Source organism: Vipera ursinii (genome assembly GCF_947247035.1).
Source record: "Vipera ursinii genome assembly, chromosome: 2".
NCBI classification, from domain to species: Eukaryota; Metazoa; Chordata; class Lepidosauria; order Squamata; family Viperidae; genus Vipera; species Vipera ursinii.
The window spans coordinates 48,261,000-48,280,270 of NC_139513.1; the positions used below are offsets into that span (position 1 = coordinate 48,261,000).

General features: G+C 38.6%; 1 protein-coding gene across 7 annotated transcripts in view; it reads right to left on the minus strand.

Annotated features, from left to right (window-relative positions):
* RAD18 (RAD18 E3 ubiquitin protein ligase) overlaps positions 1–19,271 on the minus strand; it is a 151,350-nt gene that overhangs the window by 107,402 nt on the left and 24,677 nt on the right. For 6 of the 7 annotated variants that reach the window (XR_014491091.1, XR_014491092.1, XM_083351691.1 and 3 more), the window contains exons 5-6: positions 7,786–8,123; positions 4,452–4,551 (exon numbers count right to left, since the gene is read on the minus strand). The exons of the other annotated variant lie outside the window; for it this stretch is intronic. Coding sequence is in view for 4 of the 6 variants with exons in the window: in XM_083351691.1 (XP_083207817.1) it covers positions 4,452–4,551; positions 7,786–8,123 (438 nt within the window). In the remaining 2 variants the exon portion in view is untranslated. The remainder of the gene's footprint in view (positions 1–4,451; positions 4,552–7,785; positions 8,124–19,271) is intronic. 7 annotated transcript variants of the gene reach the window in all.

Genomic DNA, 19,271 nt, shown 5'->3' on the forward strand with positions numbered 1-19,271 from the left:
TTAAAAAGTACTATAAGAACCTGTATTATATAGAAGAAATTCCAAGAGAGAAAATGATTCAATATCTGGAAGAAAATAATCTTCCAAAAATTTCAGAAACTTTTAAAACTGTGCTAGAGGAAAAAATAACAATGATGGAAATAACAAAGGTTATAAGAAGACAAAAAAATGAGAAAACACCAGGGCCAGATGGACTACCAGCATAGCTATATAAATCTTTACAAGATATATTAAGTGAACAGTTGAAGGACGTGTGCAATGAACTTTTGTTGGAAGCTAAACTCCCAAATACATGGACAGATGAAAATATTACCTTAATACCAAAGGAAGATTCAGACTTGACAGATAAAAAATTATAGACCGATATCATTAAAGGTGGATTATAAAATTTTTACTTCAATAATAGCAGAGACTGAAAAGATTTTTAACTGAATTTATACATTTAGATCAAAACGGTTTTGTACCAAAGAGACAAATTAAAAATAATTTAAGAGTGATAATGGATATATTGGAATATTATGAATTACATCCAGGGAAACAATTGGCACAAATATTTTTAGATGCCCAAAAGGCATTTGATAATGTTTCCTGGCAATTTATGATTCAACAATTAAAAATAATGGACTTTGGACAAAACTTTATAAATATGATTAAAACAATATACAATAAACAAATAGCGAAAGTGATTGTGAATAGAGATTATACACAAAGATTGAGATGAGAAAAGATGCAAGGAAAGGATGTCCATTATCTCCATTGTTATTTATTTTAACATTGGAAGTTCTGAAAAGAAATATTAGACAAGATACAGAAATTAAAGGACTAGAAATAAAAGGTAAAACATACAAATTACAAGCATTTGCAGATGATTTGATATTTATTTTAGAAGAACCCTTGGAGATGATTCCTAAACTACTGGGAAAGACAGAACAGTATGGACTGAAAATAAACAGAGAAAAAAACTAAACTAATAGTTAAAAATCTTTCAGATAAAAATATATAAAAAAATAAAACTACAAATAGTTAAAAAGATTAAATACCTGGGAATATACTTAACATCAAGATGTTCAATAATAAAAGAAGATAATTATACAAAATTATCGAATCAAATAAGAGTGGATATGGAAAAAATGTAAAAGCTTGCAACTGTCAATATTAGGAAGAATTGCCACAGTCAAAATAAATATATTACCAAAAATTTTATTTCTATTTCAAACACCTATAAAACTTGAGAAAAAAATCTTTGAAGATTTAAATTCATTAATTTTGAAAATTATTTGGCAAGGAAAGAAAGCTAGAAATTAAGATGAAAATGCCTAGGAAAATGGAGGTTTTCGTTTACCAGAGTGGGTTTTATATTATCAAGCATCTGTATTAACATGGGTAAAAAAAATGGATAATTCTTAGAAACAAAAGATTGTTATATTTGGAGAGGCATGATTTACAATTGGGATGGCACGCTTTCTTATGGTACAGGAAAAATAAAATTCATAAGCACTTTCAAAATCACTATTATAAGAAATGCATTATTAACATGGGGAAAAATAAAATGTAAAATATATCTGAAAATTCCAGGGTGCCTTTCAACAATGGAAGCATTTCTACACCCAAATTTAGTTGATTTTGAAAAAATCTGGACATACAGAGATATTCTAAATTCTGAAGGGAATTTAAAATCTAAACAAGAAATGGAAAATCAGGGTATCAATTTATCATGATGGACACATTTACAAATGCAAGTTAGATATGATAAAGATGTTAAACTGTATAAACTTTGTTTGATAAGATATTATTAACTCCTGATGAGAAACTAAGAAAATTTATAATTTATTAACTTTGAAAATGGAAAGCGAACAAGTTAAAGAAACAATGATAAGTTGGGCAAAAAAATTATAAACTGACAATGCCAACCTCTTATTAAATATATATATATATATATATATATATATATATATATATATATATATATATATATATATATATATATATATATATATATATATATATATATATATATAATGTTTTATAGATGACACCTGCCATTAGCAAGACTAGCAAAAATGTTTAAAAACATGTTGGGTAGATGTTGGAAATGCAAACATAAGTCAGGCACATTACCATGTTTGGTGGACATGTGCCAAAGCAAAGTTATTGGAAAAAGATACATACTTGGCTAGAAAAGATGTTGGCAGAATATGTAGATTTTAAACCTGAACTTTTTTTATTAGGTATAATGCCAGAAAAGACTGATAAACAAAGCAGATATGTGACTTTGCATGTTACAACAGCAACAAGAATTATATTTGTGCAGTATTGGAAAAATGAAGAAATACCATCAGATGAAGAAATAATTTTTAAAAATATTAGAATGTGCGGAGATGGATAAACTGACTCTGAGGCTGAAACAAAAAGAAGAAATGAAATATTATCAAACTTGGGACTTATTTTATTGATGGCTAGAGGAAATAATGGATTAGGAACTAAATATGTATTAGCGAATGTAAACTCAGACAGCACGTATGTTTAATAAATACTATTGCATGTATGGAAAAAAATCCTTAATTTCAAAAAAAATAGAAGGGGGGAATAATCCCTCTGTAGCCTATAACAGAAGGCACAACAACAATAAGAATTAACCTAGCATCTAAAATCACTAATCTAATTTTAAAAAACCAGAAAATTCATTAAAGATAACCCTTCCTGTATTATGGATAAGTAAACATGAAGGGCAATCAAAGTAGAACCGCCCTTAGCTCTTAGCTAAGCATTAAGAGAGACTTAAAGTGTAAGGAATGTAGATACAATATAACTGGGGGGGAGGGGGAATCATCTGCATTTGATTAGATTTTGATCAAAAATATAAAGAATTTCCAGATAGGTTATAAATTGAAACACTGATGATAAAACATTTCTTTTTTAAAATAAAGAATCCCTTGCTTGTTGAGATTGCTGATTAAGTCTGCATGTATCTACTACTATTTAGGTAGTTGCCTGGATGACTGACAGTTATGTCCCATATATATTTGTTCCTCTAGACCATGGGTGTCAAACTCGCCGATTCATGTGATGCGTCGTGACATGTCATGACTTTTTTTGCATTGAATAGCCCTTGAAATAATTCAAAGCCATAACGATTAAAACTCCAGAATACAATTCACTTCTAACCTACAAAATCCATATTTTACAATATTTACAACAATAGCAAAGCAACAGGTGAGCAGTTGAGTCATGGCACGTGAAAATTCTTGCCACTGCACATCCTAGCATTGCAGAGCATGAGAAGTAAAAAAAACAACACTTTATTTCTTGCAGAACCTTTAGTGACCTCTTTCAGAACACGAGGGTTCCGCAGAATGTCAATTAAGAAAGACTGCACTATGCAATAACTTACTAAATTACTGCTCTTATTTATGTGCTCAGAAACAGTAAACTGAGAATGACTAAGGAGCTGTTTGAAATCAAATGCAAAGAATTATCGACTGGAACCAACAACCCTCTTCCTGAGATGCTCATGTTCCGATGTACAGCCCCAGCAAATATGAAAATTTGAAACAATCTGTTCTCCCCTTTCAACTAACTCTACCTATTTTTGATGCATTTGGTGAGGCTTTGCAGCAATATTGTACAACCTGCTAGCCCCATTGTATCATGTTTCATTTATTGATTACATAGCATTGATTGCTAATATTGTGGAAGAGATAAATATATGCCAATCACATTCTTCCAAAGATTCAACTGTATTGTTCTGCTATGCACAAGATGAGCAATTAATTATTCCATAATTGTATTTGGAGAACATTACAAATAGTTAACATCAGATGAAACAAAAAACAGCATCTACAAAGGACTAATAGAAAAGTGAGTAGATATCAGCTGCCTCCTTGATGGAGGTGTAGCAAAGAAAAATCATCTGCCAGAAAATATTACTGAAGAAGCCGTAACATTGTTTCAGCTATTCTCCAGATACCAATTGCTCCAGAGGGAAGACCTCCCCTTTGTCCAATAAATCCAAACAAATCTGAATAAACTGTTGCTTTATTATGTACATCAATGTACTAATATTGTTTTAGGATCCAATCTGGGTCAGTCACTGGGACCAGAGCAGTGGTGGAATTTAAATATGTGAACAACCGGTTCTCTGTTTGGATGCCGCTTCCGGAAGTTCATTCTAGGCCTGGGCAACAAAAAATTAGCTAAAATTAGCTAAAATTCTGCCGAAGTAGTGCAAACCGGCTGAATCCCACCACTGGACCAAAGTTTTTGTCTTCCGAGTTTTCGGACTAGTGCTGGAGCCCATCTTCGGGGAACTTCTAATATTGTTTTTATACCTAAAAACATTATACAAAGACCGTTAAATAAAACAAGAAAAACTGACGCAATTTGGTACTGTTTTCTTGCTAAAGTAAGTACGGATAACATTCATTAGAACTCATTACACTGAAGAACCTTACCTTCGGAGACTGTCTTTCTTCTCATCTCTTGTCAGGCAACTATCCAGGTGGTTATTTATATGTAGTTCTTGAACAGGAACCCCACAGACAGGACACTCCACTGAAACATTTAAACATGTCCGTATCAGATTGTAAATTAAATCAAAAGAACTTTCTTTGGGGGGAAGGGGAATGCTTGCTGTTGCACAGTGTGCAGACATCTAGGTGGATTCTTCTCAAGCCAGTGCCCTCCAGATGTGGTGACGGTGGAAGTAACAAGTCCGACATATCCAGAAGACACTAGGTTTGGAATGATATAATTTGAAAGTTCACCACCAAATGCCAATGAAGCCAGCATCTTACAAACAAGGCGAGACCCAGTTTTTATGATGAAACAAGTATGAACAGTTTTACCTTCATATTGTTATCATGCGTTACTAAAAAGAACAATGCAAATAGAGTTCTAGCAGCCTGAACAAAGTGAAACTGTTTTCTTGATTTTCAGTAAAAAAAAAAGAAGTGCTTATCTTGCAGCTGACATGATTACTACCTCGTTCATTTTTTTTATTATAAAGCAGTAGAATGTGAAATGCAGATTTTGCTTTTGGGTATAGCTTTACTCTGTTTCCACATATTTACACTCATAAGTCAGCAAAATTTCAATGTCAGTTTCATCTAAGCAACAACATTGCTAGAGCAAACATGGTATTCCAAATTAAATCAAGTTAGGAAAGATGCTGATGTAAGATAAAAGTATATTAAGCTATTGTTGCATTTTATGTCTATGATTCAACTTGCAATGCAGAGTGAAGAAAAATTCAGTGTTTCCTTTCCATGCATAAGGAATCACCAAACTGAAATTTCAATCTTTTAAGATGAACAAAAGTAGAGTAAGATAAATGTAAACATTCCACTATAAATAATTTAAAAGGTGGCCTCCTAATTTCCTATTGCTTTGGAACAAGAAGGCCAGCCGAGTAACAATTTCAATCAAATAGATGTTTATCAATTTTCACAGAGATTGTTAATACAAAACTACAGTAGCGTATTGCTTTTTTCCAATGATAGCGTTGTTTCTTTTTGTTAAAATTCAAAAAAAGATGAAATAAATACAAGCTCACAATTGGGACTTAAAGGTGATGGTCACCTCTAATGAATGCGCTCCTAGAATATTGAAACCAGAATTATAGTCATTTAGTCATCACAGCTAGTCACTGCAGATGGATGGATTTATACAACTCTTAAAAATCCACCTAAATTAATAGCTATGTGTGTGCATTCAGGTAGTTATTTATGCAACCTCTCCGTGCTCATGCAGTCAGAAGAAAGGTCTTCTTGCTTTACAGTAATTACACTTTGCACTATGAACAAACTGCAAGTTGAAACGTGCCAGTGTCAAACAGCAGCATGTGTAACAAGCCATCCTGATATCAAATAACAACACATGCATCGAGCCACTGAACAATTTTATAATTTGTATCAGTCATATCACAATATCTGACTCAAGTAGGTCATCATTTGCCCCCTCCCTGAAAAACCCATGATGTCAAATCAAGTTTATGAAAATACTTTTTCTTACCCATAGCTAAATCATAGCACTAAAATCTGTATAATAGCTAAAACCGCAATTCATCTAAAGCAGTGTTTTTTGAAGTGTGATCCTAAAACCCGTGGGGAGCCCCCCCCAAAATCAAAATTACTTGCCAGCCTATGTTGAAAAATAATGCAATATTAAAATCCCATTAAACAACCATGAAAAGAACGAACGGCAGTGAATGCACCAATTTTAATTTTTAATGTCGGTAAATATTGATAAATACAACCCACACAAGCAAAAGCTCTTTGGGGGTCCTCCATAACATTTAAAAATGGGAAGAGATCAGGAGAGGAAAAAAGGTTAAGAAACACTGATCAAAAAGTAAAAGGCTTCTTCCTTCTTACCATGCTTCTAAAAAAGAAGGGAAGAAGCCCAGAGAAGCTAAGATTTATCATTATATCCGAGAACGTCCCAAAAGATCATCCTATGCAGACATGGATGCTGCAAGGCTCCACAAACAATGAACCACTGGCAGAATAAAAGCAACAATTTTAAAAATGCTATTGAAGTATTTTTAATATACTCTTCAATTCTTTATCATCTGGCAGGTGTGCAGCTTCCCACCTATCAACTAGTTTTGATAAAGTTCATCTTCATTGTTGGGGGGGGGAATCAAATATCACCTAATATATGCTTGGATTCTGCAAAGGTTTTTTTCTATACACCTATATTCATCTATATAGATAGATAGGACATAGATAGAAGAAATTTTGAAAATATTGAAACATTTCATCTTCTATTTTTATCTCAATAAAATGATAAAAATCATTTTTACCTTAATTGTATGTTTTATACTTAATTAAAACTAATTTCCATAAAATCACAGTACTAGAATGCTCCTATGTTAAATTATGTTGGTCATATGTGTTTGGGTTGTTTTTTTCTGGTGGGGGGAGAGAAAATAGCTTTATGCATTTTAACTGATAGTATTGCTAATGCATTTTTAATGTTTTACCTTTGGAAGATTAGATTAGGGACAGACTATCATGGAGAAAATCTATTTGGTCATTGGGAATTGTCAACTTGATGGCACATCAATTAATCAATGTGTAATGTTTTAATTACTTTTGGTTTGTTTTTATTACTTATCCCTCGGTAAATATTCTGGTCCTTTCATCTAACTGATCCAAAGTAAAATAAATAAGCAAACAGATTTCATTTATAGTTGGCATATTTACTTTAAATATGGAAGAAATCTAGAGAAAAGTGAGTACCAATATTCTTCTAATTTCTTAACCATGTGAACTTTAGGATGTGTGTACTTTGATTCCCAGACTTCCCTATCCAGCATTCTAGACTGGCTTAGAAATTCTGGGAGTTGAAGTCCAACACATCATAAAAGTTTCCAAGGTTGAGAAACACTGCTCGTGTTTCATCCATCCCCTGAAGAGAAGCTTCTTATATGTAACAGTGAACACATAAGCTAACACAAAAATATCCAGTTAACATCAGTGTAGAAGAAACAGTATGAAAAAATAAAATGGTACATTAATATAAAGCTTCCACGAAAGAGACCTAAAACAAGATGGATCGATGACATCAGCAAGTATCACAGGCCCAATTGGCAAAAGAAAGCTCAGGACCATATTGGTTGGAAACATGGAGAACAGGCCTTCATCCTGCAGTGGGCAGACAATGGCTAAAATGATGATTAATACAAAGATGAAAATAAGAGGAACCAAATATGTGACATAAATAGCAAAGTGTAGAAAAATGAAGGTACTATTTTGATGTACGGTATACAGCAAGATGCCTTACCTTTTGTAACAAATCTTGTTGCAGATGTGGAAGGCATTTCACAATTTCTGATGCTTCCAGTAGGAGCTATATTTGCTATTTCTTTACCACCTGCCTCATAACTTTCTTCTGAGCTACAGGGCTTCTCCTCTTGCTTTATTTTAGTATTTTTGTCTTTGTCAGATGATACTAAATGTTTATTTTCGTTGACTGGAAAGATATCTGCACATTGCTTTTTCTGTTTTAAAAACAATCCATCTGGAGAGTTCAAAATATGGCCTTGGAGAGGAGCTTTCTTAGGTAACAGAGTTGGAGAAGACACAGATGGAGAATCCAAAACTGCCTGGAACAACCGCTGTCTAGGAACAAAATAGAGCTAGATCAATTTACAAAACTATTATGCCTTTTCTTTCTCAGGATTCTTTTCGACATTTGAAAGGGAACAATAGCTAAAACCCAAGCATAATGCCTTCTGGCTGAAGTCCTGCTGAAGATTAAGTGAAAGGATGATAATAAATGTAAGCATGGATGCTTACATTAATTAACTGAATACTTATCCCCTTATTTGTAACTAGCATTGGGAGTTGAGATACAAAACCCTTAAACTGCCCACTATTTATTTATATAAAGAAACAGAAAACTCATCAGTTATCCAAGAATTCTGTAACATTTTTAGAAGAGAGAGTTTGGCTACTCTAAATTCAGATCACTTGATGGAGTCATTGAAACAAGAAAAGTGTGGGGTGAGTGGGAGAGAAAAGAATTAAATACAGCTGAGTCCCATAGCAGTTTTTTCACAATCAACAATTTTAGTGCAGTATTCTGACACTAGTAAAGTGTACTTTTAATTCCAGAATTTCTATCTACAGAATACACTTTATTTTCTTCTACAGACAGTAACTCAATTACTGTCCTTCTTTTTAATGCATTTCTCCAAAATATATTTCAAACAATAGATACTGATCAGTTAATTTAGTATATTTTCAAAGCAATTAACACAGCACATCAGTTATTGGTTGAATATCTACAACTTTGTTTTCTGTTGTGCATTTTTCCTATGCATATCCCAGTACATATAATTAACCACACTCCTCTAATTATGGTAGTTCTCTAAAATCAAGAAATAATTACCATAATATAAAAACAGTCAATTTTGTTTGAGGATGATAGAAAAAGTTTGTATCTACATTCTGTGTAATTTATGAACAGATGTAAAGAAGCTACAGAACACACAAGGGCAGAGAAACACAAAATCCTTAGAGGAGAATCTGCATATATTTTAGGATGCACATAGCCTCTGGTCTATCTATTTAACACTAAATACTAGACATCTCTTATGAAAGATTTGGGCCACAAAATTCCTCCTAGGGTGGTATGTTACTTATTAATTTGAAGACTGCTGCAAATAATAATAATAATAATAATAATTTTATTTGTATACCGCCCTTCTCCCGAAGGACTCAGGGCGGTGAACAGGGCAATACATGTTAAAAGACAAAAATACAAAAATTAAAAGAGATTAAACAAGATGCCCAAAAACTATAACAATAAGTTAAAATACAGAAAAAGCGATAAAATCCAAACCCATCACCCATCAGGCCAGGCCGGCTTGTTCAAACAGGTAGGTTTTTAGATCGCGCCAGAAGGAGCGAAGGTCGGGTGCCATGCGGAGCTCAACCGGAAGATGGTTCCATAAATCCGGCACGCCCACAGAGAACGCCCTCCCCCTGTGGGCCACCAGTCGACATTCTTTGACCGGTGGCACCCTGAGGATGCCCTCTCTGTGGGAACGCACTGGGCGGAGGGAAGTTGATGCCAGCCGCAGGTGCTCCCTGAGGTATTCCGGACCCATGCCATGAAGGGCTTTGTAGGTCATTACCAGCACCTTGAATCTCACACAGAAGACAACTGGGAGCCAATGCAGCTCGCGGAGCAATATTACTGAAAGTTGATTAAAAATGCAAATGATAACAAATTCAGAACATTTTGATATAAAATGAAAGCAACATTAAAAATAATTGAATTCTATATAATTTCCACTCTTCAAACAGATCTAAAAAAATTTATGAAGCCATTATCAATGCTCATTCAGACATAATGCAGTAATTCATAGCAAAATGCTCAACCCAACTATTAGTGGCATAATAAAAGTACTTTTTGCAAAAATACAAGAACTATTACTGAACTTTAAAAGTTAATAAATCATACAGTAATACTTATTGTTGCCTAGTTACAATAAGCTAACTGGTGACATCTAGTGGACACATACTAGGTGCAATTAATTACACTTCATAATAAACCCCAAAAGTAAAAAAGTTAAGCCACAGAAGTAATTGTGGCAAATGCAATTATTTGATATATTCAATTGATCAAATTAAATGAAAAATTAAAAATAATACAGATCTTTTATGACATTTGCCAGAGCAGAGGTAAAAATCTTCAAAGACACATAGCAAGCTCTCCCATCTTTCATCTTTTTCTCTTAAGACAGGAGGCTGAAAAGCTCACAACGTTATGGATCCATAAATAAACAATGAAAATGTTCCATTGAAGCAAAATATAATTTTCCCTCATGAAAATATCGCAAGTTCAGAAAAACCAATTACAAACGTAAATCTTTTTTTTTAAAAACAAAACTCTTGACTACCAATGGACCAATTCAGTTATGACCAGAAGAGCAAATGCTGTGCTCCTTTCTCTGAATTACTTCACTAGAAAAGTAACAGCTAGTGTTATTTAATGTCTCCTTGTAACTGCTAGGTTAGGTTACTTGACAGCACAGGTCAGATGTGATCAATGCAGCAGACGATACTCTTATGGCAAGGCTCAAATCCTGACCAACCAAATGGTAATATTAAGGTCCTGTTGCAGTACCTGGAGGTTGTTGGAACCTCCATGAAGAACAGATTGAGGCTCAACCCTAGCAAGTCTGAGTGTCAGAAGAGTAAAAAACTCTATCAGAGAGTGATGAAAAACCCAAAGCATATATTCTACTATTTAACCTTTTAATTACAAAGAAAACTTGTAAAAACACAAAAAAGACTCATGGCTACTACATGTCTATCTCCCCAGAGAGCACAAAGAAGAGGAAAGAGAAAGTAACTTTTGTTTTGGACATGCACACACAGTAGTAAACTGGCTGAAACATGTGACACTCACCATGGTTACAATGATAAGTGTTCTGTACCAGCCTGCTACCGGCCCTGCAGAAAAGGCAGGGACAACCCCTTTTACAAGAAGACAAGAGGCTGGAATTAAGCCTGCCAAATTTATTGATACAAAAACAAACAAGACACGAACCAAGAAACAGGAGCTTTTCAAGCGGTTGCCTTCAGCAAACCAGCCCTCCCACGCATTCCCCTTTTATACAGTTTAGGGCGTGGCTTCTCTCTGCCTCCTTCCGAGGTGCCCCATTGCCTTCCTCTGTTTACTCCTGATTGACTGCCTCCTGCGTCGGGCGTCCTTGAACAGGGCCAGCTGTGGGTCATCTTCATCCACGCTGTCAGGCTCACACAGCTGGGTCTCCATCGTGACCAGGTGGGAGGGGCCTGGCTGAGGGCTCTCATCAGCAAGCTCTTCAACACCCCCCTCCTCCTCCTCTGAGTCGTCCGACCCAACTGCCGAACCCACAGGCTGACCCTGAATCACAACAATAAGATAACAAGACAGCTTGCAAAAGTACAAACTATAACTTGCTTTACTGAAAAAACAGAAAAAACGCAGTGACACTAAGTGACTATGAATATGTGTACTAATTGATTCCAGGGATCTTCAAACTATAGTAATGGGTAAGAAGCATTCTTCTAGGCAAATTTGGCACACAGTTTGGAAGAGTTCCAGTTCCTGCTTAACGAACATGCAGCAAGCATCTAGGAGGGCTTTGCATAGATTTGTCTTGTGTGCCAATTCCTGCATAAGGCCTTTTTCAGACACCTCACATCTGGATTACTGCAATATGCATTTCATGGGGCTACCCTTGAAGACTTATGTGGAAGTTACAACTAATCCAAAATGTAGTAGTGTAATTAGTTATGGATCCACCTGAGCCTACCTTGTAATGTAGCTACTCCATGTGCTGCTCTGATCAGTTTCAGGATTAGTTTCCAGGTGTAAATCAAGGTGCTGATGATCATCTATAAAGATCTTCATGGCACAAGACAGAGACATTTGTGAGACCGCCTTTCACCAATTGTTACCTGCCCATCCTGTAAAATCAGGCAGATCAGCATGCGATCTCAGGGAATCCAAGAAAAATGCCTTCTCTGTTGCTGCATCTGCCATTTGGAATAGCATTTCCTCATATAGCCCAACCATTATAACTTTTAGGAAGATACTAAAGATTTGGGGGTTTTGCAAGGTTCTGGATTAGGATGGGACATGGCCCAGACAAACACTGGGTATGTTTGGTGACTGATTTTCCTCCTCAGCATAGTCATCATTTTAAAGTAGACAACCTTACAAATCTCCTAAATAAATAAATATAGTTCATAATTATGCAAAGTCCACCCAGCAAATAATTACGATGGAAAACAAATCTCTTTCAACCTGCTAGATGGATCAATGGAAAAATGAAATTATGAGACTCCAAAGACACAAACACGTAATATCTTCCCATTTGTTTCACATATACATCCATGTTTTAAAACATTATTATATCATGGCACCCTTCTCAGAATGCAAAGATGCGAACAGTCCAAAGACTTGTCTAAACTGTACTATTTATGCTAGAATTTAGCCAAGGACACTCTATTGGACAGCTATTGATTTGGTTCTTCTCCAAGTCAAAAACATAGAGATTATCTGAACTCCCTGATGTGTAAGATTTATACATATCAATTAAAGAAATCAAAAACGTGAAAGATTATAATCCAATATCAAATTGGATAAGAGCAGCACTACTTGACCTTAGCAATATTAGACAAAGCTTTGGATGATAAAATAAAAGTTCTAATAAATCATCTGTCACTCAGACAACTAAGAACAAAGTACCAACTAAAATATTAATGTTGTGGGATTTAAAACATTATTTTCTAAATTATTATTGATTCTCAGGAAATAGAAGCATTTGGATTTAAACACAATTTTGTCACATTTAAAGCAAGCTTCGTATATACCTTCTAAATATAAGCCCAATTAAACAAATATATAAAACATAAATAGTTCAAAAGGATGAGAACTACTAATGGATAATAAATGCAGTAATATAATGCCTTTAGAAAGTTAACCATTTATAACTACATGAATTATGAAATATTGTTAATATATTAATGTCAAGTCAGTGTATGCATACTTGTGTCTCTTCATCTATCCATCTATAATTTATATTATATTGAACATTCCAGAAACTCTAGGCGGTTTACAAAAATTCTTTGTAAATATTGGAAATCTGAGTTATAAACAAACATCTAATGATCATGCAGAAGCCCTCATTGCTGTTTGATCAAAAAATATATTATTATACAGTGATGACTAACTGCCTAATGACCTTTGGCAAAATGCTATTAAAGAAGCAGCAAATTTCATCTCTGAGTGGAGGCCATTTTGAAATATTAAGGATATTCAATAATAATAATAAAAACACCTCTTAGTGGTAATTAATACAAAATGGTTAAATTTTGGTTGGAAGAAGCTATTCTGCTACCACTTTAGGCCCAAGTCATGGAGGGCAGGGGTGGACAAGTAGCGGGCCACGGCATGCCAGCAACTGGTCCGCACAAACAAGCAAAGCCCCATCTGCGGGATAAAGGCAGCACACAAAACCATGCACCCTCCAGTCCGCGGAAAGAACCTTTCTCCACAGAACCGGTCCCTGGTGCCCCAAAGGTTGGGAACTACTGATGTAGGGCTTTAGAAGACACCAGCAGTATTTTGAACCAGTGAATTATTGAACACTATCAATAGCTAGTGCATGGCCTGCCACTAAGTGTTATGCATTTGTGGTTGTTAATACCTGTTGTGGGTTTTGATTCTAAGAGTAATATTTGTGAGTGACGAGTTAGACTGGGTGAAGATGACTACTGATTTGGACAGCAAAAAAAGTTAAATTGTGACCCTTGGGAGAATGCCAAGCCTATATCACACTCCAGTCAAGTAGGGGGTGAGCGACTGAGAATCCCAGGGGATTCAAAGATTTAAAACAGCATACAAGAACTATTTGGTAGTAACTTGCTACATACCGTATATACTTGAGTATAAGCCGAATTTTTCAGCCCACTTTTTGGGCTGAAAAACTCCACTTCGGCTTATACTCCAGTGAACAAAAAAAAAGAACTGTCTCTTCGTTCGGAACAGGCTGCTGAGAGAAGGGAGCGGCAGAGCCTTGCAGAGCTGGCGGCAGTCCAGCGTTGTTTCTCCCCCTCGTGCGTGCATGTGTGTGTCAGACCCATGGGAATGGCTGGTAGGGAAGCGGCATTCCGGCATTCCCCCCCTTCCTGTGTGTCGAGCCCACGGGGCTTGACACACAGAGAAACGCAACTAGCCATTCCTGCGGGTCTGACACACACACACACACACACGCCACCGGGCTCGGCTCCTCGGCAGGAGGGGCAGCCCCCGCCGCGCCCCCCTCCCCTCCCGGCCCGCAGCGCCGCGCCGCCGCTGCTTCCTCCGGGCAAGTCGGGGGGGCTTGCGGGGCGAAGGCACCGGCCAGGGGGCAGGCAGGGCGGGAGGGCGGCCTCGCAGCTCAGCGCCGCCCCAAAGCCACAGCCAGCCGCCGCTCCCCCCCGCTCGCTTGCTCGCTGCCTTGCCCGCGCCGCCCCGAACTCACCGCCAGCCGCCGCTCCCCCCCCCGCTCGCCCGCTGCCTCACCCGCGCCATCCCGAACTCGCCCCGAGCCGCCGCCACTTCCCCCCCATCGCTCGCTCGCCCGCGGCCTCGCCCGCACCGTTCCGAACTCACCGCCGCCGCCGCTTCCCCCCATCGCTCGCTCGCCCGCTGCCTCGCCCGCTGCGCCCCGACCTCGCCCCAACTCACCGCCGCCGCAGCTTCCCCATCGCTCGCTCGCCCGCTGCCTTGCCCGCGCCGTTCCGAACTCGCCCCAACTCACTGCCGCCGCCGCTTCCCCCCATCGCTCGCTCGCCCACGGCCTCAACCGCGCCGTTCCGAACTCGCCCCAACTCACCGCCGCCGCCGCTTCCCCCCATCGCTCGCTCGCCCGCTGCCTCGCCCGCGCCATTCCGAACTCGCCCCAACTCACCGCCGCCGCTGCTTTCCCCCCATCGCTCGCCCGCTGCCTCGCCCGCTGCGCCCCGACCTCGCCCCAACTCACCGCCGCCACCGCTTCCCCCCCATCGCTCGCTCGCCCACTGCCTCGCCCGCGCCATTCCGAACTCGCCCCAACTCACCGCCGCCGCCGCTTCCCCCCCATCGCTCGCCCGCTGCCTCGCCCGCTGCGCCCCGAACTCGCCCCAACTCGCCGCCGCCACCGCTTCCCCCCCATCGCTCGCTCGCTGCCTCGCCCGCTGCATCCCGACCTCGCCCCAACTCACTGCCGCCGCCGCTTTCCGCCCCATCGTTCGCTCGCCCGCTGCGCCCCGACCTCGCCCCAACTCACCGCCGCCACCGCTTCCCCCCATCGCTCGCTCGCCCGCTGCCTCACCCGCGCTGTTCCGAACTCGCCCCAACTCACCGCCGCCGCCGCTTCCCCCCATCGCTCGCTCGCCCGCTGCCTCGCCCGCTGCGTCCCGATCTCGCCCCAACTCACCGCCGCCGCTTTCCCCCCCATCGCTCGCTCGCCCGCTGCCTCGCCCGGGACCAGCGGTGGCGCAGCAGCCCAGCCAGCCACGTGGAAACAACGCTTTACTGCCACACACACACACACGCACGAGGAGGGAAACAAGCTTGACTGAGGAGGGAAACAATGCTTGACTGCCACACACACACACACACACACACGCACGAGGAGGGAAACAAGCTTGACTGAGGAGGGAAACAAGCCCCCCCACACACACACACGCACGAGGAGGGAAACAAGCTTGACTGAGGAGGGAAACAACGCTTGACTGCCCCCTCCCCCCACACACACACACACACGAGGAGGGAAACAACACTTGACTGTCGCCTCCCTAGCAGACCTCCCCATTCCTGTTAGAAATGGAGCCCAGTACTTCTAATCCTGCACCAAAACAAAGACGCAGGTCATACGAAGCTGCTTTCAAACTAAAGGTTGTGTCAAGAGCAGAAAAAAGCAATAACAGTATTGCAAGTAGGGAATTTGGTGTTGATGAAAAACAAGTGAGGGAGTGGCGGAAAATGAAAGCTGAGTTGGAAAAGATTCCAAAGGCAAAAAAAGCTCGACGTGGTTTAACAACTCATATGTGGCTCTAGAGACTGAATTGCATAAATGGGTTATGGAGTGTCGTCAAAATGGTTACTGCGTAACACGCATGGGAATTCGCTTACGTGCCCTTCAAATGGCTAAAGATGACAAATTAAAAGTACCAGGCATTGAAAATTTTGTTGCGTCAGCAGGATGGTGTACTGGCTTCATGAATAGGTATGGCCTATGTTTGCGGCAAAGAACAAAGATTTCACAGAAGTTGCCAAAAGACCTTGATGAAAAAGTGATGTCATTCCATTCATTCATCATAAAACAAAGAAAGATCCATAACTATGACCTGGGAGATATTGGGAATATGGATGAAACACCTATGACCTTTGATCTTCCAAGCAACAGAACCGTGGCAAGTTTGGGAGACAAAACTGTTTTACTCAGAACCACAGGTAATGAGAAAAACCATTTTACAGTTGTTCTGTCATGTTTGGCTAATGGAACTAAGCTGCGGCCTGTCATTATTTTTAAAAGAAAGACCTTGCCTAAAAAGGTCAAATTCCCACCACGAATTACAGTGCACCCACATGTTAAAGGCTGGATGGATGAAGATGGAACAAAAAAGTGGCTGGAAGAAGTTTGGAATGGACGACCAGGAGCAGCCTTAAAGAAAAAACCATCATTGCTAGTTTGGGATATGTTCAGAGCCCACACATCTGATGACATAAAAACATTGGCAAAGTCTTCTCAAGTTACTTTAGCCGTTATTCCAGGTGGGCTTACATCTGTATTACAGCCCTTAGATGTGTGTTTAAATAAACCTTTCAAAGACCGTGTGCGAAAGATGTGGTGCGAATGGATGTCATCTGGTCAAGCCCGACTAACAAAAGGTGGAAATATGATGAAGCCTGACATAGAACTGATAGCAAAGTGGGTTCGTGATGCATGGGAAGAGATTCCAGAGGACATGGTGAAGCACGCCTTCAGGAAATGTGGCATAAGTAATGCTATGGATGGCAGTGAAGACACTGCTTTGCATGAGGAGGACAACTGTGATAGTGATGACAGCGAACTCTCTGACAATGTATATGATGATAACCTCACACCAGCTACAGCTGAAGCTCTGTTTGCAGATACAGATGAGGAGGAGGAATCCAGTTTTGAAGGATTTTGATGCTTGTGTTTTAGCTTGGTTGCTTATTGAGTTAAGGTTTTTGTACATTTAAAGTTATTGTTAATACTTTAATGTTATATATTGTTTTTGTTGAATATACTGATAATATATTGTTTTTGTTGAATATACTGATAATATATTGTTTTTGTTGACCCTCTTTTCCACATGCCTCAATTAAAGCAATTTTATTGTTATCTACCTGTATTTTTATTTTTGAAATTTACCGTGAGCTGCTGCATTTCCCAGCCTCGGCTTATACTCGAGTCAATAACTTTTTCCAGTTTTTTGGGGTAAAATTGGGGGTGTCGGCTTATACTCAAGTATATACGGTAATTATAAATTTGGCTCAACTATATAATCCAGGATTCTACTTAACACTGAGAGATGGGAAAACAGTTTTGTTGGTCCTTTTTTCACGTCATGCATTTTAAATACCACTATTACTTGCACTCTTGCCATTTTCTACAACTATCCAAATCATGACAACTTTTTCTTGAAATAAATTTTCTCCAATCCATTGATCATGAGCTTGCTTTGAGCTACATCATTTTGACTTTTCCCGTGGGCAAAATGCACATAGTATCCTATGTCCTACGTAATAATGTCAATATTCAACGTGAGCATAATTAGAGTAATTGTGTTCATAATGAATGCTGACAATTTTATTTTCAGTTCTTTTCTAAATCTTTCCCATCGCAGAAGTGATTATTTTTATAGCAGCTGAACAATGTGTTGTTTTCCACAAACTATCTACTGTAAGTTCAATATTCTTTTCCTAGTCAATCATTACTACCAGCCAGGTCCTATTAATGTGCAATGTTAATTTATTTGACCAGGATACAATTTACCCTCATGGTTTTTTTTAATGTTCACTTCCTGGCTCTGGTATCCTTTTTCAAGTCTATCCTTTTTGTTTAACTATCTGTTTATTAATGAATTAAAAACTGTTAAAACAAAAAGGATAGGCTTACAAAAGAATGACAAACCGAGGAAGATAACTGAAATCTTGAATTTAGGGACAAACATCTACCCCACCATTTCTTCATTACAGATAGATGCACATAATTCATTTGGCTCCCCTTAATTCCATTGTTTAATTTTTGCTATGTGGTAATATGCATTAAAAATATTTTAATTTTCCATATTAAACTGATACTGTATTTCAAAATACAGACCAACGTTTTTTAGTAGAAAAGGCAAATGTGCAAATAAATAGCCTCATCCACTATAGCCCTTATTTTACTAACTGGTTTCCTGCTCGGTCTATATTTAAAGAAATTCTTAAATATTAATGTTAGCTCTTAGCCTTTTATTTCACATTTGCATTCAATATCGTCTGCTTATTTAGCTCTTGTGTAGCTTTGTTTTGCTTTGCTTTTTTGTATTCATGCAGACAACATGTTCATTTTTTGTGATAACCAGTCAGCTGAATACTCCATCCAAAGGAAAGAGAACCTAACAGGCTCAGTTTTAATCTGCAGTTTCCCTCTCTCATCTGCTAATGTCAGTCTCTGTGCTATATGGGAATAGTACCTCTTCCAAATTAACCAAAGAGGTAAATTATGGAATTGTTGTGTTAGGCTTCACAGAAAAAAATAGGAATGTACTAGTGCAAAAAAAAAAATACCCGTTAATTGCCACTGTATTTTGGGCATGTCCACTGCTGGCATACAGCCAATATCTCTACTCTCAAGCTAAAAATGGCTTTCTATTTCCTTATTCTAACAGTTTCTTAGAAGTTGCGTTATACTCACACTGTGACATTTGGTTTATTTGGGTTTATCCTTCTGATCTGCAATACAAAAGCTAGATGAACTTTGAACACTGTAGGGCAATGTGACCTTTAATCACTTATTCTGGAAAACAAACATTTGTTTTCTTAAACTTCCTTTTACCACTTCTCTCTGAATTAAGATACAATTATGTTGGCTTTCCCTAGCAATTTCCCATTTACATGTAAATAAACATTGCTAACACTATGTCACCATTTTCAGTTGGTCCAGCAGCATGTGTATCTTATACTCTGCCTAAACCCATAACCAATTCTTTAAGTTCCACATTTTT